General features: G+C 39.7%; 1 protein-coding gene across 1 annotated transcript; it reads left to right on the top strand.

Annotated features, from left to right (window-relative positions):
• Window positions 1-13,828: 13,828 nt before the first annotated feature.
• LOC115737881 (probable LRR receptor-like serine/threonine-protein kinase At3g47570) lies at window positions 13,829-17,053 on the top strand. Its single transcript, XM_030670282.2, has 3 exons — window positions 13,829-14,269; window positions 14,342-16,535; window positions 16,635-17,053. Exons 1-3 carry the CDS (start codon window positions 13,847-13,849, stop codon window positions 17,051-17,053), a joined length of 3,036 nt encoding a protein of 1,011 aa, XP_030526142.1. The 5' UTR covers window positions 13,829-13,846.
• Window positions 17,054-22,629: the final 5,576 nt, after the last annotated feature.

Here is a 22,629-nt window from a genome sequence, read left to right as displayed (position 1 = left end):
CCGCTCTACCACCGTCGGATTCTCCTCCAACAGACCATATCCGATCAAAATAATTGGTGGGTTTTCTTCTACATGCCGGTGCGACCACACAGTCCAAGAATCAACAAAAACTGTGAAGGAGTTTTCCCGAAATCGAACGAAAACCGCTCGGATGCGAAACCCTAACCACCGCGAACGTTTTTCGCTTAATTCATCTCCGACGAACAACCAAATGCCCAGACTCCTTAGGGCTTTTGTTCGCCATGATGAGGCGACTCTTCTATACTGAAACGGAGCCTTGATTCGGCAAAATTTGCCCGAAATCGGCGATTTTCTTTTTGGCCAGAAAAACCCCAATGTACGATTTAACCAAAACCTACGAAAATTGCACCCATAATTCAATAATTCAACGCAAATCAAACGCTAAACATCAAGGTAGAGATTAACATGCTCTGATACCAAATGTAGGAATTAAAAACCAAATAAATTGACGATCCCGATTCCTTAATCACGAAAACGAAACTCGTGCAATATCGGGAACGAAATGCGGAAACGTGGATAGTGAACGAACATACTTCCAGCCATTGATGAAAACGATGATCACGAAAACGTGCATTAAACGTCCAGAGAAAACAAGTTCTTTCTAGCCAATTGCCCCTTACGATACCGATGGTGTGTGTATCCTCTGTTAACGTACGCTCCGAAGTACGTTCTAAAGAGAGAAAAATGACGACGTAAAAGACGTCGTAACTGCCCTTTTAAAAACTAACGTAGGGGGTTTGGCTTAGATGACCCATTTAAACCGACGTCCGCCTCTTATAGATAACTGTCTCCCATCAAGACGGTTATTGGGCATAACGGTTATCACTTAAAATTAATGTGCGTAATATAACGTTAATGTAATTTAAATGTCGGTATATCATTAATGTGGGATCACAATCAATTAAATATAACAACGAAGTGACATTCTGTGGGGTTTCATTCTTGTTAAATCCTAAGTGGTCTCCTTTCTTAGTTGAAATTTATATTTTACGCTTTCTTTCTTGTTCAGACGTTTCCTAATTCAGAGGAGAGTTTGGTTTCTGCAGGTTGACTAGGAATTGCCGCTCTCCAATGTCAATCCCCAATTTGATGCACGAGATCACTGGATAATGTAATGTCGCAGTAAAGCAAATTAGAGTCAGTTACAAGTTTCCTAAATGAGCAATGTTCCTCTATTTCGGGACACCGACATTGTAGTCTGGAATAAGAAACTCCTGGTTCTGGATTCAGCTTTCTCGAAGGTTAATTTCCATGCCGGGGCCAATACAGCGATGGTTTAGTAGGATTAGTCTTACTCGATTCTGACGATGTAATCGTGTGCGTATGATTGCACAATCAAGGACCGTTCCACTTCCTGCAAACATTTTGCATACTCTTGCTGCTAATTAAGGATGAAAAACTAAAAGAATAAAATACAAATCCATGTTTATATTAAGAAAATTACTCCTGTAATGCCACGTCAGATTTTTCGGTATCCACGTAGGTTTTCTGACGGGGCAAATTGGCGATGTCACGTAAGTGATCGTTTTTTCAAATTTGTGGCATTCAAGTGAGCAAAAAAAAAAAAGCTATGACACTTAAGTGAATATCGTACACAAGTTATGGCATTTACGGTGTATTTATCCCCCATAATTTTGCCGCAATGGCTTTGCTTGAATGAAAATTAGAAGTTTCGGATCGGATCCTTCTTCTAGAAAGAGAGACGCGTTTTGACCCGATAGTCCTCGGCATTGGCTTTGTGAAAGCAATGTCGTGTTTCAAGAGTGGTTGATTATGGTATGTAATATTGGAGTCGCTTGTTACGATGAAGTGCTTGGAAAACGGAGGAGCATCGGCGGTGTTGCAAATCAGCTGCAAAAGATTAGGGAAAAGCTCTTTCCATTGGTTTTACATGAACAAGATGAGCTATCGCAGGTATATGATAAGTTTCTTAACTTCTCGTCTTAATTAACCTCTATCGGCGTAATTATTTAGATTTGCTTAATGTGAAGCAGCATACGGAATCGATCATGCATTTTCAACATAAAGCTGGCATATGCATTGCAGGGAAGAGACCTTTCAGAAATATCTGTTATCATTGTTCTCGAGTTTGAGGAGACGACGAAACCCGACTCGGGTCGAAGTGCGGGAAAGTCTGGCCATATAAAGATAGTCGCGATTGAGGGGATGCTCATCTTTTTCGCCCCTAGGGTTTCTCTCCCTCCTGCCGCCGCCTCCCTTCTCTTTTCTCCCGGAGCCTTCCCAAGGGAGGGAGAGAGGGAGAGAGTTCCCTCCCTCCCCATCTCCCTCTTCTCTATATCACTTTAGTTTTTCCGGTACTTGTTCCTTTCAATAAATCTCTTCATTAATTTTGTGGGGTTGCGATCGACATCTAAACCCTCTGAAGATCGAAACGTGAGTGCCTCAAAAGAATCTGTTCACTTCGGCTCTGGGTGTTTGCTCCAGATTGTCAAGTGCTCTGCAAATTATCGAAGCTTTTCTCTGTCAATCAGCCTTTCCGAAAGTGACTTTGTGATCAACAGGTATCATTTTGTAGTTACTCTCTCTCTCTCTCTCTCTCTCTCTCTCTCTCTCTCTCTCTCTTGATTTAGAGTTAGATTTAGATTTGAGTGTTATTCTATTCCGATCTAGAAATAGATCCGGGATTTGTAAGGCGTTTTTTTATGCTATTTCAACTAGAGATGGTCGGTTCGGCCGAACCGCCGGTTCCGGTTCAAGAACCGGCGGTTTCGGGCCGGTTCCGATTTCGATTCGGAACCGCCGGTTCCCGAGCCCAACGGCTCTTTCCCCCTGGGCCTCCCCTTTTTTTAAAAAAAAAAAGAGGTCGGAACCTGCCCTTGAGGGCCTGTTCCGAGAGCCGGTTCCATTTTGGCCATGTCTAATTTCAACCCATTGAGATTGTTGTTATCTCTGCGCGGTGATGGTATTGGGGATGCCGAACTTGGACGTGCACCTCCTTTTGACAAAGCCGTTGCTATTAGAGATTGACATCTCGGTGTGTGCTCATCAACGATGATGATGCAAGATTCGGTGATCAGCCGCCGATTATGCTTGGATACAATATCAAATCCATCCTTGAAGAATAATCGAGTTTCTATAAGCTGGACCGAGTTGATTCACTTTTCATATTTACTCGCTTTTTGGGATTTTCATTTTTATTTTGAAGTGATGTATGTCTCCTTGATATGAAATGAAGGTTCTTTCTTTGGACAAAAAAAAAAAAAAAGATAGTCGCGATTGGACGTTGAAAATGTATAGCTGGAGAGAAGCAGTCGTTTCATTTGGAAGATAATAGTCTATTATCATTCCTCATCAGCACAGATGTTACTCTATTCTGTGGCCCATGATGCACAGTCTTGAGCATTGTTATGAAACTTGAAGATCAGTCCAAAATGTTCACTTCCGTCATTGGTACGAAGCTCATTTAGACAAATAAAAACTGATCAACTATCGGCTAGTTTCTTCCTGGGATTTCAGTTTACCGCATTAACAATGCGTGAGGTTTCATTTACATAAATCCTAATCTGTCTCCATCTTTAGTGGAAATTTATCATTTCCCCTTGCAAATCCTAGCTTTTACATGAATCCTCTTTACTCAGAGGAGTGCCTGGTTTCTTTCTGCAGCTTCACTAGGATTCGCGATGCGTAGCTGTAATTCTTGAGAGAGGTTGGAGATGAGTGATGTTGCAGTCAAGCCAAGCATCTCTTTCAGATTCAGCTTAAATAAGCAAATGCTCTGTGGGAGAAGAAGATGGTAGCCAGGAAAATAAAAGAACCCATAGCTTTCTGATTCAGCTTCCTTGTATTCATTAAATCGAGAAACAGAGCTGGACGTTTGATATGTGAAGCAGGAAGTTGGCAAGAATGGTTTTAAGTCTATCCCAATTCTGAGGATGAAGTTTTTGTTATTTGTGTTTTTCTGATGCGGAATAGATCTGCAGCTGCTATTTCTGAAGTACGCCACTTTCTTTACTCTTGATTTGCCAAAACTTTTCCTTCTTTCTTTCTTTCTTTCATTTCATTTATCACGATAGAACTTGTTCGATTAATACAAAATGTGTTGTCGGAAATTGCTTACGTGGCACGACTAGTGCTAATGTAGGTAATTTTAAAAAATATTTTAATACTTTTTTGAATTTTTATGTTTATATTTATTTCTTTTTCCTTTTCTTTCTATTCTTTCTTTATCTTTTTTTTCTTCCTAGTTCCTCCCGTCTATGACTGAGCCCGGCAACCAGCTAGAGACGAGGGCCGACGAGGTCAACCTTGTTGGCCTTTGCTGAAGCTCATCCTAGCCAGCCACTGGCGAGGTGTGACCTCATTGGTCCTTGCAGTCCAGTGGCCAGCTGGAGATAGAAGGGAGCAAAACAAAAAGAACGAGAAAGAAAAAAAAAAATAAGAAGAATAAATAAAAACAAAAAAATTGAAAAAAATTTGTTAAAATACTCTTAAAAATTGGTCACAGCTTTGGTCACGCCACATCCGCAGTTTCCTACCAAAATTGGCCGAAAGGCTTGAATTAGCACAAATGCAAAAAGTTAAGTATTAAATTGGCAAAAAAAAGTTTAGATCGAATTGACACATTTGGAGTAGTGTTAGGACTTTTTTTTGTAATTCTTCCACATTTAAATAGTTTGGAAGGAAAGTTACTTTTCGTTGGGACAAAGTCAGTAATCCTATATATGCATGCACCTACTTTCCATGGTGATAAGTTTCTATATTACAAAACTTATTATAGTCACTTTTTGCCGAAGTGGCACTTTGAAATGATTCTAATTGGTTGAGCTGTTAACAGATCTTTAGTACCGACAATGACCAGCTAATCAATCATTAACGCTTGCTTATTGGCCTTGAGTTCATTTTCCAAAGTGGGAGGACCGCAGGATTTTGGGGGATTTGGTTGACTCGAAGTCAACATATGGAAAGCATGGAGAAAAGAACTCCATGAGCAGTGTCAACTTTTATTTGGCCGTTGGATAGGTCTTGGGTTTTTTGTGGTATTAACGCTATGATATATCAATGGCACCCTTCTTTCGACAAAAAAAAAAAAAAACAAACAAACAAACAATTGAAACCATCAACAATTCATCGACATTCTTCTTCCTTTACCTTACCAAAAAAAAAAAAAAACAATTCATCGACATTCTATAAATTAATAACAAGGGAGTTGGGTAAATTAGAGGTTTATGGCTGAGGCATAGCATTAGAGTGGGGATAATAGTCCAAAAAGTCATAAATCTAATGTAGAAAAGCCAATACTGTCATATTCTTTTCATTTGTGCCAATTTAGTCCCAAATCTCTTGACGATGCCAATTTAATTCTAAGCCTTTTAATTATATCAATTCTAGTCCTAAACCTTCTAAAGATTTGCTAATTTAGTCAATCTTTTGACTATTTTCTAATTTAATCATTTTGGTCAATTTTAGCTAGAAATCACCGACGTGAACATCGGCTAGCCGCCAGCCATCCTACCTAGCGGGACTAGTGCTGACTTGGATAACTTTTGCACTTCTATTATATGTCTATAATAAGTTGGTAGGTCAACTATGTTATTTTTATTTGTTATCCAGATCAACAATTTTACGGTGATATTTGATGGAAGCTGACGGAGGGTAAATGTACCACGCATATACCGTTTTGGAATTTTTGGTGACAAAAAGATTAGTTTGGCATATATTTATCACTTATGTACCAATTTGAGATCTTTGATCTTATTAACCTTAGAGTAATATAACTTGTGTGTACTGGAATTTCCTAGGGGTTCAAGTGCGAATTCTTTGGGGCTGCTATTTGTAAAGTTACTACTTTCATTTTTGCATTTTGGTAAAGCTCCTAAATCGCCTCTTTTCTTTTTGTGGAATGCCCCTAACCACGAATGCATTGAACTTAATATAGACATATCGATAGCAACTTTTTTCACTGGGAGGGTTCGATGATCACATGGATAAGCAACTTTCAAAGGTAGAAATGAGTAAAACTCGTCAAGAAATTACTGGCCACCAATAAAAAGTGACCATTACCGTGGGGAAGTTACTTAATTTAAATAGTTGGGAAGGAAAGTTACTTTTCATACAGACAAAACTACTAATCATGCATATCCACACACCCACTTTCCATGGGTAATTTTTTTTACATTACAAGACTTGTAAAGAGCTTTTTTTTTTTCGTTTTTTTGTTGCCAAAGTGGCACTTTAAAATAATTTTAATTGATAAAGCTTTTGTCAGTCAAGAGATCTTTAGTAGCGACAATGACCAGCTAATCAATCAATAACGCTTGCTCATCAGTCTTCGGTTTATATTCCAAAGTGGGAGGACTTCAGGCTTTTGTGGGGATTGGTTGACTTGAAGTCAACGTTTGGAAAGCATGGAAAAAAGAATTGCATGACCACTGTCAACTTCTATTTGCCCGTTGGACATTTCAAGACAATCTTGCACCCAAACCAGTGAAGGATATAAATATTTTTACTCGGGCCGGGTTTTATTGACGGGTTCAAACTCGAGACTTATTTTACTCATCTCTCTGTATCTCCTTATCGTGTTGCTTTCTCTATATCTAATACACTGACTTTATCACTATCTTCCCTAACCGCTACCCAATATTATTACTTTTTTGATGATCCCCACACCCAATTTCATCGGTAGTATGATCTAAATGTGTGGTAGAATATGCAATTAGGTGAGAAGTCTCAAGAGAAGGCAATGCCGTTAGTTACAACATTCTCTTGCTGAAGATGTTCATGAGATTGTATGCCACCGATGACACATTGAGAGATAATTTGACTCTTTATAGTTTTGTTGTGACATTTTTGTTGGAAAAATGTTAGATAATGTGAAAAATAGCAACCGTAGGAAATATGTTCGAAAAGACAAGAAAATAAGATGAAATTATCTTAGGCATGCAAGCACTATCCTTAATGATAATTCCGTCCCTCGAAGTACGAAACTTAGTGTGTAAGGTTTCTAGCGCTTATCCTCCAAGATACAACAGATCTTTTTCTATATTCCGCACTGGATATTAGAAGGAATATGAACAATGTTATGTGCATAACTCAACAAAGAAAAGAAAAGAAAAGAAAAGAAAGATGGTGAAATTCTCATTTGTAATTCTTGAGATTCACTTTTTGAATTGTGATATTTTATATTCAAACAAGCCATTAATAAAGAGCCGTTTAGAAAACCTTTACGACAGTTGAAAATTGACCCTTAGAAAACTGTTATACGACGTTGCAAAACCGTTACAAGGTGGTGGATTCGATCGTTGGAAAATCGTTAGAAAGACGTCGTACGACCGTTCCTAAACCGTTACAAAGTGATAGCTTTCATGACTATCATAATTATATCAAAAACCGTTATAGTTAAATATTTCAAAATTGCCGAAATATCCAACAAGTCTTGAGCATTGGCATGTGTTTCCGAGTCAATCTTAGTCATAAAGTTACTTTTGTGGTGTTGATACCGATTTAGAAGGAAAGAATCAATCAACCGTGGCCCATGGGAAATCTTAAAGCAGTATCCACGATAAAGCTTCTTCACTGTAGGAGTAGCTGTTCTCAGATTTTCCTTCATCTCACGTAACAAAAAGAAAAGAAGCTGAACTACGATATACTTTTTTAATATATGTTCAGTTTGTGGAAGAGAAAAATTTTGACGAGAAATGTTGGAAACCATATTTTCACTTTAGGTTAAGAAAGAATGAAATGGAAAATATTTACATTCTGTGAGATTTGAATGAAAGCTCGCTTTTCTTATTTTCATTCCAATGTTTCCAATCAGCTCCTTTTTCCCATGGTGGTTTTCTACTTCTTACACGGCAATGAAGGCAGAAATTTTGACCATCCTCACAAATTATATCCATAGTTGATGTTAAATGTTTTGTGCAAGTAAGATTTACTGTGGGCTAATTCACAGCAAAGTTATCTGGGATCAATCAAGCGCGACCGTTGATCCAATAACTGGTAACATAATCAACGTCTAACAACCATTTCAGTCATTCAATCTCTCGTAATGAACTCAATAATTTTGCCGTGGTTTTTTGCCCGCGATATTGTAGAAAGGCCTGAAGGGCTTCAGGGGCTAACTTTTTTCGCAGGAACTCGATGCAAATTTCACAATTTGGAGCATTATGCAGACTTGGCAATGCCCTTTCACCCCACCTCTTAGGGTTTCTTCCTTGCCCTTGAAGCCGTTGCTGGAGCCGTCCCAGAGGGAGAGAGAGGTCCCTCTCTCCCACCCTCTCTATTTCCCTCTTCCCCCTTTTGAAGCTTTTCTTTTTTGTGTGTGAATAAATTCTTAGAGCTGATTTTAGGTGAACGTAGAGATGACAGCCACAAAGAATGATGTTCGTGACATGGTTCCGCGCTTTCCGAGATTTGGCCACTCTTCTCTCTCGATTTAGATTTTAGGTCAAGATTTGGGGATTTTACTCTCTCGAATTGGATTTGGATATAGATCCGGGAGTTCCTTACGAGCATTTGACACGTGTTCTTTCAATATGTTGATGTTGGTGTCTCTGCATGATGATGGTAATGAGTACGTTAAACCTAGAGGCGCAGCGCAAATCATTACAAATGGAGTGGGAGATCTTGACGTGTGCTCATCATTAAATCTAGTGATCAGCCGCTGAAATTTTATGATGGCAAATTTGTTCTTGAGGGATGAGAGTCCGCTTCTAGATACAGATTGTGCTTTGTTATTTGCTTTTTGAATTTTGCTTCGTTCTGTAGTTATTTGAAATTTTCTAGACTTGAAAGATGTAACTCTCGAGCATTATTGTGATATATGGTTAATTCTACGAAAAAAACTGGTACATCCGTGATAAATTCATCACAAACTAATTTTCTGACCACCAAAAGTCCCAAACTGGCACACATATAACAAATTTACCTTACGTTAGTTTCGCTAAATTAGTTTTTGATAAATTTGCTGAGTTGGATGACACGTGGCAGTTGATGGATGTACGATTTGGGGTTTTAGTCTCCGTTTTTCACAAGTTTGTGGTTTTTGGTAAAAAAATTAGTTTTTGATAAATTTGTCATAAGTGTAGCAATTTGAGATTTTCCATGATATTAACCCTTTGATACACGAATGGCATCTTTCTTTCGATAAAAAAAAAAAGCAATATAATCTATGATGAAGCACAACTTTCATATCTCTCCTTGTATATTAAGAACAATACGTTAACTGGTTTGAGAGAGATATAGAAATTATACCTTTTAAACTAATGTCAATTTCCCAAAGGTAAATAAAGAAAAATTTCAAATAAGGGCCTAAAGTGGCCTTATTTTCTCAAACAAGGACATGAAGTGGACTTTGTTTCAAATAAGAATCTGAAAAACTCTCATTGTTTTAAATAAGGGCCCAATTAAGGGTATTTTCTTCATTTATATTCGCTGATTTTTTTCTTTTTTAATTTTTTTTCCCTTCAAGAAAGGGAACGGCTACGGGTGAGGCGAGCCCTCACCTAGGAAAAAGACAAAAAAGGAAAAAAATAAAAAAAAATGTAAATGATGAAAACACCATTGGTAAGGCTCTTCTTTAAAAGAACGAAGGTACTTCAAGTCATTATTTAAAATTTTCCCACAAATAAATTATCGGGACCACACCACGTACACTGTTGCTCCTCATAAATTAAAAGGCACTCGAATCCTTTGTGAATCCAACATCCAAATGTCTCCATATTGACAAGTGACGATCATCCCAAAACTAGAAGTCCCTTTCATTTGAAATTAACATCCAACTTTTTCTAATTTCTCCTTTTCACATTGACTTTAAAGACTTGGAAAGCTATAAAGTAGAACTTGGTGTGTGGCACGCTATCGGTTTTTGATTCTAAGCCGGAGACAAACTTTATTCTTGATCGTGCCTTCGACGTGGACACAATTTTCGTTTTTTTCCCGCATTTTTTATTCGGATCGAATTTTATTACCGGACTCAAACTCAAGATATATTCTAGCACTCTGTGAGTGTGATTCCTGTATGTTGTTGCTTTCTCCGTGTCTATGATACACCGACTTCATCTATGTCCTCCCTAACGGCTACGCAACATAACTAATTTTTGATGATCCAAACCCCTAATTTCATCTGCACCTGTGGTCTAAATATGTCATAGATTATCCAATTAGGCGCGAGGTCCCAAGAGAAGGCAGTGTCTATAGTTACCGCATTCTCTTGCCGGAGATGTTCACGTGATTGTATGCCACAGATGACACATCGAGAGATAATTTGACTCTTGAAAGTTTGTTGCAGCAGTTTTGCCTGAATGAATGCCGGAAATAACGGACCGTATTTTGTGTCGATCGAGAGAGAGAGAGAGAGAGAGAGTCGTTTAGACCCCTATAGTCCTTAGCATTGGCTCTCCGAAAGTTACGGTAAGTACTTTCGGTAAGGCTCGTGATGCACGGGTCTTGAGCATTGTCTCGATGGTTCCAAGTAAATCTTAGTCATAAAGTTGCTTTTGTTGGTATTGATACCAATTTAAAGGAAAAAAAAAAAACAATCAACCGTGGCCTATGGGAAATCTTAAAGTAATATCCACGATAATGCTTCTTCACTGTGCACAAAGTTGTTCTCAGATTTTCCTTTGTCTCCCTACTGTAATCGTGTAAATATCTAACAAAAAGAAAAGAAGTGACATTCTGTGGGGTTTCATTCTTGTTAAATCCTAAGTGGTCTCCTTTCTTAGTCGAAATTTATATTTTACGCTTTCTTTCTTGTTCAGACGTTTCCTAATTCAGAGGAGAGTTTGGTTTCTGCAGGTTGACTAGGAATTGCCGCTCTCCAATGTCAATCCCCAGTTTGATGCACGAGATCACTGGATAATGTAATGTCGCTGTAAAGCAAATTTGAGTCAGTTACAAGTTTCCTAAATGAGCAATGTTCCTCCATTTCGGGCCACCGACATTGTAGTCTGGAATAAGAAACTACTGGTTCTGGATTCAGCTTTCTCGAAGGTTAATTTCCATGCCGGGGGCGATACAATGATGGTTTAGTAGGATTAGTCTTACTCGATTCTGACGATGTAATCGTGTGCGTATGATTGCACAATCAAGGACCGTTCTACTTCCTGCAAACATTTTGCATACTCATTGCTGCTAAGGATGAAAAACTAAAAGAATAAAATACAAATCCATGTTTATATTAAAAAAATTACTCCGGTAATGCCACGTCAGATTTTTCGGTATCCACGTAGGTTTTCTGGCGGGCAAATTGGCGATGTCACTTAAGTGATATATTTTTTCCAAATTTGTGGCATTCAAGTGAGCAAAAAAAAAAGTTATGGCACTCAAGTGAATGTCGTACACAAGTTATGACATTCACGGTGTATTTATCCCCCATAATTTGGCCGCAATGGCTTTGCTTGAATGAACGTTAGAAGTTACGGATCGGATCCTTCTTCTAAAAAGAGAGACGCGTTTTGACCCGATAGTCCTGAGCATTGGCTTTGTGAAAGCAATGTCGTATTTCAAGAGTGGTTGATTATGGTATGTAATATTGGAGTCGCTTGTTACGACGAAGTGCTTGGAAAACGGAGGAGCATCAGCGGTGTTGCAAATCAGCTGCAAAAGATTAGGGAAAAGCTCTTTCCATTGGTTTTACATGAACAAGATGAGCTACCGCAGGTATATGATAAGTTTCTTAACTTCTCGTCTTATTTAACCTCTATCGGCTTAATTATTTAGATTTGCTTAATGTGAAGCAGCATACGGAATCGATCATGCATTTTCAACATAAAGCTGGCATATGCATTGCAGGGAAGAGACCTTTCAGAAATATCTGTTGTAATTGTTCTCGAGTTTGAGAAGACGACGAAACCCGACTCGAGTCGAAGTGCGGGAAAGTCTGGCCATATAAAGATGGTCGCAATTGGACGTTGAAAATGTATAGCTGGAGAGAAGCAGTCGTTTCATTTGGAAGATAACAGTATTGTCATTCCTCATCAGCACAGATGTTACTCTATCCTGTCGGCCATGATGCACAGTCTTGAGCATTGTTATGAAATTTGAAGATCAGTCCAAAATGTTCACTTCCGTTATTTGTACGAAGCTCATTTAGACAAATAAGAACTAATCAACTATCGGCTAGTTTCTTCTTAGGATTTCACTTTACCGCAGTGGCATTGTGTGCGGTTTCGTTTACATAAATCCTATCTGTATCCATCTTTAGTGGAAATTTATCAGTTCCCCATGCAAATCCTAGCTTTTACATAAATCCTCTTTATTCAGAGGAGTGCCTGGTTTCTTTCTGCAGCTTCACTAGGATTGGCGATGCGTAGCTGTAAGTCGTGCGAGAGGTTGGAGATGAGTGATTTTGCAGTCAAGCCAAGCATCTCTTTCAGATTCAGCTTAAATAAGCAAATGCTCTGTGGGAGAAGAAGATGGTAGCCAGGAAAATAAAAGAACCCATAGCTTTCTGATCCAGCTTCCTTGTATTCATTAAATCGAGAAACAGATCTGGACGATTGATATGTGAAGCAGGAAGTTGGCAAGAATGGTTTTACCATAACTAGTCTATCCCAATTCTGAGGATGAAGTTTTTGTTATTTGTGTTTTTCTGATGCGGAATAGATCTGCAGCTGCTATTTCTGAAGTATGTCACTTTCTTTGTTCTTGATTTGCCAAAACATATGGAAAGCATGGAGAAAAGAATTCCATGAACAGTGTCAACTTTTATTTGGCCGTTGGATAAGTCTTGGGTTTTTTGAGGTATTAACGCTGTGATATATCAATGGCATCTTTCTTTCGACCAAAAAAAAATAAATAAATAATATGATCTATGATGAAGCATAACTTTCATATCTATCATTGCATTTAAGAACAATGTTTTATCTGGTTCGAGAGAGATAGAGAAATTATACCTCGTAAACTAATATTAAATCCTCAAAGAAAATGAATTATTCGGACAACATGCATTGTTGCCCCCTCATAAGTTAAAAGGCACGCGAATCCTTTGTGAATCCTACGTCCAACTTTTTCTAATTTCTCCTTTTCACATTGACTTTAAAGACCTGGGAAGCTGTAAAGTAGAACTTGGCGTGTGGCATACTATCTTTTTTCCTTTTAAACAATATACTTCCCAATGTAGAACACAAGCTATTAAATTCGCAATTTAAAATCAAATAATTGTTTCGTATCAAGAAAAATTAAAGAAAAAACGGAGCAAAATAGGTGACAAGTATCGCTGTACTTTTCCAAACTCATACCGAAAATGACGGACTTTCTATAATTGGATGTTTAACAAGTATCATTTTAAGTATATCCTTATCAAAAAGAGATATGGTGTGAGCAAAAGAGACTTGGCACGACAACTTTAATTTCATTTTGCAATGAAATTACCTAAATCAATTTCTTGATATTCATTGCACTTTCCTTTAACCCAATGATATTAACGGTTGAGGATTAAAGTGACGAGGAACAACTTCTCCATCGGAGAGGGAAAATTACACGAGTGCATCGCCCAAAGTGAGTGCCATTTTCCTTGCAAAAATTACGTGAAAAAAGTTATGCTATAATAACAAAATCCGGTGACCATGACAACAATTTTTCATTTCAAGGTGAGTAGCTAACTATGTATGGACAAAGAAGAATTGTTTAAGGGGAAAAAAAGGTGGCATTTTGATGGGAAGAATTGATACACACTGTTGAGGGTGCTTCCGGGTGGCTCGTGGTTCTCTTTGTTGTATGTGCGCGGGACCCAGTTTCGGACCGGGTCCAAGAAAACCGTCCTGAAAGATCCACGACACCTTGTTATAAATCTCTTGACAATTTCCATTGGCACCAATCCTGCCCTCTTGTTTCTTCTTGCCTTCTTCCTTTGGGCTTTTGAGTCATGAAACTCCTAGGCATTTGTTTTGCGGAGTTTCAATCATGCCCCTTGCTTCTTGGTATCACTCTTGCACTGTGCTTGTACCAAGTCTCCTCTGCCACCAACGAAACAGACAGACTTTCCCTGCTCGCATTTAAGGCCGGCATAACCGCAGATCCTTTTGGCGTGCTCGACTCATGGAACCATAGCATTGGGTTTTGCCAATGGTATGGCGTTACGTGCGGCCGGAGGCACAGGAGGGTCGCCGTCCTGGACTTATCATCACGGGGACTCTCGGGACCAATCTCTCCTCATATCGGAAACCTCAGCTTCCTGAGGGAATTGCGGCTCCAAAACAACAGTCTCGATCATGAAATCCCTCCGCAAGTCAGCCAGTTGCGCCGCCTGCGTATCCTACGGTTGAACAACAATTCATTGGTTGGTGAAATTCCCAGAAACATATCGGGTTGCTCAGACTTGGTCCACCTCAGGCTTGGGATCAACCAACTAATTGGAGAAATTCCTGGAGAGCTCGGTTCATTTCCGAAGCTACTGCAGTTCGATTTGTATGGTAATAATCTGTTCGGGAGTGTGCCTTCAACCATTGGGAACTTATCTTCACTGGAGATCCTTCTTTTAACCTTGAACAACTTGGGTGGGAGCATTCCCGAAGCCCTTGGCCACCTGGCAAACTTGCAAGTCGTGGCTTTTGGAGGAAACAGATTGTCGGGTATGATTCCATCTTCGTTACTCAATCTCTCTTCGCTAATTCAGTTTGATGTTGGAAACAACCAGATACAGGGGACTCTTCCTGCAAGCATAGGCCTTAAACTCCCAAATCTTGAATTTTTTAGCGTTGCCGTGAACCAAATTGAGGGGCCGATTCCTCCATCGATATCGAATTGCACGAAGCTAGACTTACTTCAACTAGGACTCAACAGATTTTCCGGGAAAGTACCTTCTTTGGAAAATTTTCATGAGCTTAGATGGTTCCGAATCTTTTATAATCAGCTTGGAAGTGGAAAACCCGAAGACTTGAGCTTCCTTTGCTCATTAACTAACAGCACCAAGTTAGAGCACGCGGGTATTCAGGGGAACAAGTTTGGTGGGGTGTTACCTAAATGCATAGGTAATTTATCCACCGCTCTCACAGTATTTACTTTAGGCGAGAATCAAATATCTGGTGAGATTCCAGAAGAAATTGGGAATCTTGTCAACCTGGAAGTATTGTTTATGGATCTCAACCAGCTTTCAGGCTTTATCCCCTCAAATTTGGGTAATCTACGTAATCTAGCGAGACTGGAATTAAGTGATAACAACCTAGGAGGGACTATTCCATCTTCTTTGGGAAATCTAACCAAGTTGCTTGAATTATACTTTGGTGGGAACAACTTCCGTGGGCAAATTCCTTCACAACTATCAAACTGCCGGTCTCTTAATTTGCTTGATCTGTCTAGTAACAATCTCGATGGTGTCGTACCTCCACAGCTTATAGGTCTCTCATCTTTCGCGATTATTCTGAACTTGTCTCGCAACCGTTTGATTGGAGTTCTGCCCACAGAAGTTCGCAACTTGAGAGCTTTGACCGCGCTGGACATCTCAGATAATTTGTTGGTAGGTGAAATCCCAAGTAGTTTAGGTGCTTGCACTGGATTGACATCACTGAGGATGGGGGGCAACTTCTTCCATGGGTCCATTCCTCAGTCTATCAGGTTGTTAGGAGGCATTGAAGAACTAGATATTTCACGCAACAATTTGTCGGGTCAAATTCCAGAATTCTTAGCAATACTTCGTTCCTTGAAAATTTTGAATTTGTCGTACAATAAGTTTGAAGGCATGCTACCACGTGAAGGAGTCTTTAAGAATGTTACCGGTACTTTTATTATTGGGAACAATGAGCTCTGCGGCGGACTGCCAGAATTTCACCTCCCCGATTGCATCTCCAAAAGCTCTAAGAGCAAAAAAATCAATATAGTGATATTGTCCACTTGTATTATTTTCGGAGTTCTTGGAGTAGCTGTTATTCTTGCTTTTATAAATCTTTGCTGGTTGAAGAAGAAAGTAAATAAACCAGTTCCCAGTTTGATAAATAGTTCGTGTCCGAACATATCTTATGGAGAACTCCTAAAAGCAACAGATGGTTTTTCTTCAACGAATTTGATTGGTGTTGGAAGCTTTGGTTCCGTTTACAAGGGAATACTCAAGGACAATGGAATTGCTATTGCCGTGAAGGTGTTTCATTTAGTCCGTCATGGTGCTCTAAAGAGCTTCATAGTCGAGTGCGAGGCATTAAAAAACATTAAACATCGAAATCTTTTGAAGACATTGACGGTTTGCTCCAGTATTGATTATCAAGGAAATGATTTTAAGGCCGTAGTATATGAATTCATGGACAATGGAAGCCTCGAACAGTGGCTACACCCAAGCGCAACATCATCTCATGGGAATGTGCTTCCGAAAAAGTTGAACTTCATTCGGAGGCTAAGCATAGCCATTGGTGTTGCTTCTGCACTGGATTATCTTCACCACCAATGCCACTTCCCAATCCTTCATTGCGATCTGAAGCCAAACAATATCCTCTTAGATGCTGAGATGGTGGCGCATCTTGGCGACTTTGGACTGGCGAAATTCTTTCTTGGATCATCCCTTGATACGGTAGCTAATCAGATGAGCTCGGTGGGTCTTAGAGGGACAATTGGTTATACTCCCCCAGGTAACCCCTCTACTTCCTAATCTAATGATCAAGCTCCACGTTCTTTTTTATGATTAACACTCCTAAGTTCATGTCCACTATGAATAAAATGTGTGGCAGAATATGCAACGGGATGTGAGGTCTCAAGAGAAGGCGATGTCTATAGTTACGGGATCCTCTTGCTAGAGATGTTCACGGGATTGAGTCCCACCGACAACAAATTCGGAGACAATTTGACTCTCCATGGTTTTGTCGCAGCGGCTTTGCCTGAACGAGTATTAGAAGTTACGGATCGGATTCTGCTTCTAGAAAGAGAGAGTCGTTTTGACCCTGATAGTTCTCGACGTGGGCTCTCCGAAAGGAATGTCATCTTTCAAGAGTGTTTGGTTATGATATATAACATCGGAATCACTTGTTCCAATGAAGTGCCAGGAAAACGGATGACCATCAGCGGTGTTGCGAATCAGCTGGAAAAGATCAGGGAAAAACTCTTTCGATTGGGCTTACATGAACAAGATGAGCTACCGCAGGTTATGTGATAAGTTTCTTAACCTCTGTTCTCTTAATTATCTAGATTTGCTTCTGCTAGTGGAAACATGCAGGTAAGACGTGGAGCAGAATATAGAATCAATCATGCATTTTCAATTGATTGTCATTCCTCATCTGTATGTGAATTGAGCTAGCATGTGCACCGCAGTGCAGAGACCTTTTAGTACTATCAGTTAAAATTGGTCTCGAGTTTGTGGATATGACGAAACTGACCTGAGTCGTAGTGCCGGAAAGTTTGGCCGAATAAAGATGGTCTAAGTTGGACTTCAGAAATGTATAGCCGGAGAGAAGCAGTCGTTTCTGTCGGAAGATAACAGTCTATTATCATTCCTGATCAGCACTGATGTTGCTCTAGCCTACGGCCTATGATGCAGAGTCTTGAGCATCGTTATGAAATTTAAAGATCAGTCTAAAATGTTCACTTCTTTTATTGATATCAAGGTCATTTAGACAAATAAAAGCTCATCAACTATCGGCTATCTCCAATTGATATCCATGATCAAGCTTTTCCAATGTATGAATAGTTGTTCTTAGGGGTTCACCTTAACGCAGTGACATGTGTGGGGTTTCATTCATAAAAATCCTACTCTGTCTCCATCTTTATTGGAAAGATTTATCTTTTCCACTTGCAAATCCTAGCTTTTGTCCAGGCTTTCTAACTCATAGGAGTGCCTGGATTCTTTCTACAGCCTCACTAGGATTCACGAAGCGCAGCTGCAAGTCCTGCGAGACTGTCGGACATGAGAGATGTTGCAGTCCAGCCAAGTATCTCTTTCAGATTCAGCTTAAATTAGCAAATGCTCTGTTTGTATATAGTTTTTTTCTGATTCAGCTTGCTCGTCTTCATTAACTCGAGAAACAGATCTGGACGATTGATATGTTAAGCAGGAACTTTGCGATAATGGTTTAGCATAACCAGTCTATCCCAATTATGATCTGCAATATTGGGTTTTTCTGATGGGATCTGCGGAGCTGCCATTTCTAAAGCATGCCACTTTCATTACACTTGTTTTGCCACAAATTTTTACTTCTCTCGTTCATTCATTTCTTGTTGCGAAAAAACTTGTTTGGCGATACAAAATGTGTTGCCAGTGTCTGATACAAATTATAACCAACCAAAAATCGCCCGCATGTGCAATCATGTCCTCATCAGGGAGTATTAATCGGCTGAAGAACAGAACGAGCTATAGGCGTTTCATTACGACGCTGGAGATAATCTGACGCATGCAGTGCTTTCAGTCTCGGAAGAGAAGACTCATATTCGTCGTCTCATTACATCCCTCGTTCCTTACCCAATCTGTTCCAAGCTTCCAATGACCAAATCATGGCCGAGATGGTTGGCTCATATCCGAATAAAGCTCGGCCAGCCACCACGACCCTGACCAAAATTTACCTCGAAAAGTCATCTGCAGCTTTTTAAATGGCCCTGGAAGAGAATTCTTGGAAGGAGTTGAAGGAGAAGACTCTCATTCTGAAACTGTGCCCGGATAATGACGACCACTTAACAGTGAACGCTGCTACTCCTAACAGCACTGCAAATATTAGGCAACCACCAGTTTCCAGGTCATGCCTCCCTTTCCTCTTCTTAAATAGTTTTCAAGGACACACCATTCTAGAATTGATTTGCTTGTAACTATTTTTATAGCTTTTGAAAAACTGATCTTCAAACTAAAACTTAAACCCGGGAGGCGGGAGCTTATAGCAACCAACTTGAACTAGCTTTTGCTTGGTAAGTGTAATTTGAGTCAATTTCACTTGCAGTCACTAAGTTTCGATGGATCGTCTTACGACGAAGTCGTTGAACTTGGACTTTAATCGCCAAAGATATTGAATATTCATCTTTTGAAATTAATGCGTTTCTCCCAGAGTTCGACCAATTTTGGTATAAGTTACTGACATGGCCTCCATTCCTTGAAAAGTCTAAGTGGATATCACTTCTTCTTCTTTTTTGTCGCACTTTGAGCTTACTCAATTAGGTTAATATCACGAAAAATCGCAAACTAATACATTTGTAATATATTTATCCCAAACTATTTTTTGACCATGTAAAATCCTAAATTGGTACACATGTGATAAATTCACCCAAAACTATTTTTTGACCACCAAAAACCCTAACTAGTACACTTGTGACAACTTTCGCCTCCATTAGTTTCCGTTAAATTGAGTTAATGCCACGAAAAACTCCAAATGAGTACACCCGTCAACTATCTCGTGCCATTTAACTTAGCAATTTGATAGTAAACTTTAACAAAAACTAACGGAAGGTAAATTTGTCACAAGTGTACCAATTTGAAGTAAATTTGCTACAGGTATACCAATTTGAGATTTTTGGTGATCTAAAAAATAGTTTGGGATAAATTTGTCATAATTGTACTAATTTGGAGTTTTTCGTGGGATGAATACTACTTGATTTGTAAGCCACTGTCATATGATTGTCGCACCTTTATCAATAAATCAGTCAAATTTCGATTAGAGTACGTGAGTCGCAAAGAAGTACCAATTTAGTATCACATCAACGAAAGCTAGGGTCCACCAATATGCATGATAAGTTGTAAATTGTTTTCAAGTTAATTGATCAAAAGTGAAAATTAGTCATCATAAGTTGACACTCTCAAATATGGCACATTATTGTAAGTGAATCCAACGTGCATCATAATCGCCGGCCTCACATAAAGGCGGCAAACTAGATTTAGAACCCATATTTAATGACGTGGATCATAAATGAATTGCCTTTAATTTTAAAAAGATGTTCAAGTGGGTCATAAAGGAATTAGTTAACAATCTAATGGGTATTTTGTAGCGTCCCAGACGCGCCACTGTACTAACTACACGCTACTCATTTAATATGATATTATACATACAATAGGGTGCAAGCAGAAGGCGAACAAACAAGCGAGGCCAGCATACAAGTACATATAGTAGGGTAGGCACACCTAAAGGGTACGGCCTCATATGATTTACTAACCTGTAGTTTACAGTAAAATAATCCAACAAATTGTGAAAATGTCTACATTTATATGTAAACGGTTTATTACAATATCATTCCAAAAGAAAACAACAACAACCGCAGGGAGACAATCAAAAAGATATGCCCGCTTCCCATCATAAACTGCCACTAGCATCCACGTACTCCATGGACGCCATCAAACTACCACACGGCCTCAGTCAAAACGTAGTTGCCGTGTCACCTGTACATCCTGCTCCTCCACACGCCCGTTTCTCCTACCCTTCGCCGTCATCACTGCTGCTGCTCCCATCGGTTCCAGAAGAAGAGTAAGGAAAGGGACCTACTAGTTGGCTTGACAACCCCACATAAACTGATAGGGACCAGAGTTGTACCAGCTCAGTAGGCGATCCTACATCTATCAACATCACGACAATGTGCTTGAAGAAGCGCATTGTAAGGTAGTCAGGTATGTTATGCTCCGCACAAATAATCAAATAGCTCAAGGGAGTGTCGTGGCGGACAGGAGCCACGGATAATATTAGCATAGCTGACACTTGAAATGATGAAATCCACAAGGGGCGAGGATATAACTCAACCAGAAAGCAATACTAATTCAAGCAACTAAATCACTTATCAGATCACTGTATCTAAGAGAGCTTACATAATGATTACTGGAGCACAACGAGGTAAAGTCAGGTCACATAAGGCTATTGTATAATCTACTACTCGAAAGGAAAGCGAGCGACAATACTCCAAGATCAGCTCTGGATAAACATGATCGAAAACCCACTCGGTGTGACCTTGACACCGCACCCAGACATCACATGCTCGTAGACATTGAGCATCAATTCTAGTCCTGAGTTGTCCAAGCAAACGCACAATCAATTTCACATCGCCTCGGACCGAGCCACCCTCCATATGGTGCTTATCAATTCACATTGCTACAACGGCACCCAAGACAATCTGACTTTGAGTTCCAATAACTCACATCCACAAGTACAAAATTCAGCAAAGCAATCATCATGCAAGGCAGGGAATTTTACGAACAGCCCCCTATAAGACTCTCGGCCGTACGCCCCTATACACCCATCACCCTCAAGTCACTTCATTCCGTCCGTCTACAACTTCGACGATGAACCATCGTTTATCGACTATCCATAACCATGAGAGACTAATTTAACGAGCAAAATCAACATGCAAAGCCTTTTCTCGAGACAAGCAAGACCTTTCCTTTTCCCAAACAAACCCATGACCAAAACCGTGCAACCTCACTAAATATGCAACCAATAATCAATCTAGTGGCAAGTATTAACATTCCACTTGGCTTAGAATCAAGTTCAGAGAAATCGGAAGTCAAATTGTCGTCGAAATGAGCTAGGGCTCTTCTTCCTCCTCCTCGGTGCTGTGCAGGTTCGGGGAGCAACGGCGGGCAATTTGGGGTCAATGGTGAGGCTATGGCAGAGCCGAGGTCGAGGTACGTAGCCCGAGGGTCACTGTCGTTGAGTTGTGGCGTCGCCGGCGCAATGAGGGAACGGAGAGAGCTTCGGGTGAGGGAGAGTAGAGGGAGTTACCCGAAAGAAAGAGAGGGAAAAATGAGAGGAGAGAGAAAAAAATTGGCTTAAATAGGTGGGTGAGGGTCTGGGTCGGTTCCAAAGACTTCGGGGTCCAATCAGCAAACCAACATTCGCGCGAACAATTTCTCGGGTCTCAAATATATGTCGGTAATTTCTTAACCCGACTTTTAAAATTTTCGATGCGCTCGTCAACCAATTAAGCTTAATAATCCCCCCGCACCAAGAATTAAGTCCCCAATTCCCTTTCGCTACTAACTCAAACCCGATAATTATTTTTTCGCTCATAAACTTAACTGATGGAAATCGGGTTGTCACATATTTGACCCAAAAAAATAAGAAGTTAATGGATTTTGAATGGGTTATAAATGGGATAGTTATCTAATAAGTTCGAGTGAATCATAAATAAACAAGTCATTTTTTTTAAATTCTTTTAGTTTTCTGATTTTTCATCATCTTTTCCTTTTTTTTTTCCTATAAGAAATCTGGGAAGGGCAGTCGGCCGTCGGTCATCGGTCACCGTCATTGGTGGTTGTCAGCCGGTCATTGGTCGTCACCCGTCTGCTGGCGACCCTCGTCGAACGTAGAAGAAAAAGGAAAAGAAAAAAGAAAAAAAATCAAAATTTTAGAAAATTATGGAAATTGTCCAAGGTGCTTTAGCAACAAATTTTTGTTTTTTTTTTAATTTATAAGAAATAATCTGTTTTAATACTTAGTTTAATATTAAAGTATTTTAGCACTAGGAGTCAAGTCCAATATGGATTGAGTCTAGTGTGGATCTTTAAATTTAATAGTTCAAAACAAGTTAAACGTATTAATAGAGCATTGATTATTTTATATTCGATACAAACTTGATCCGACCCATCCGTTTGGCCGCTCTATTTCCTGTTATGTGTGAGTCTTATTCAATCAACGGTTAAGATTGCATTGGGCCATGGACCCCGGCCCTGGAGATTTCTCCTCGAACACTAGGAGACGACCACACCTGATTCTCAACATCCGGTGGTCCTCAAAACTACAAACATTGACCTTCTTGCCATTCTCAACC

The sequence above is a fragment of the Rhodamnia argentea genome, chromosome 2 (genome assembly GCF_020921035.1).
Source record: "Rhodamnia argentea isolate NSW1041297 chromosome 2, ASM2092103v1, whole genome shotgun sequence".
In the NCBI taxonomy this organism is placed as follows: domain Eukaryota; kingdom Viridiplantae; phylum Streptophyta; class Magnoliopsida; order Myrtales; family Myrtaceae; genus Rhodamnia; species Rhodamnia argentea.
The sequence above is the reverse complement of the archived record's forward strand: the minus strand, read 5'-3'. Positions and strand labels throughout refer to the sequence as shown.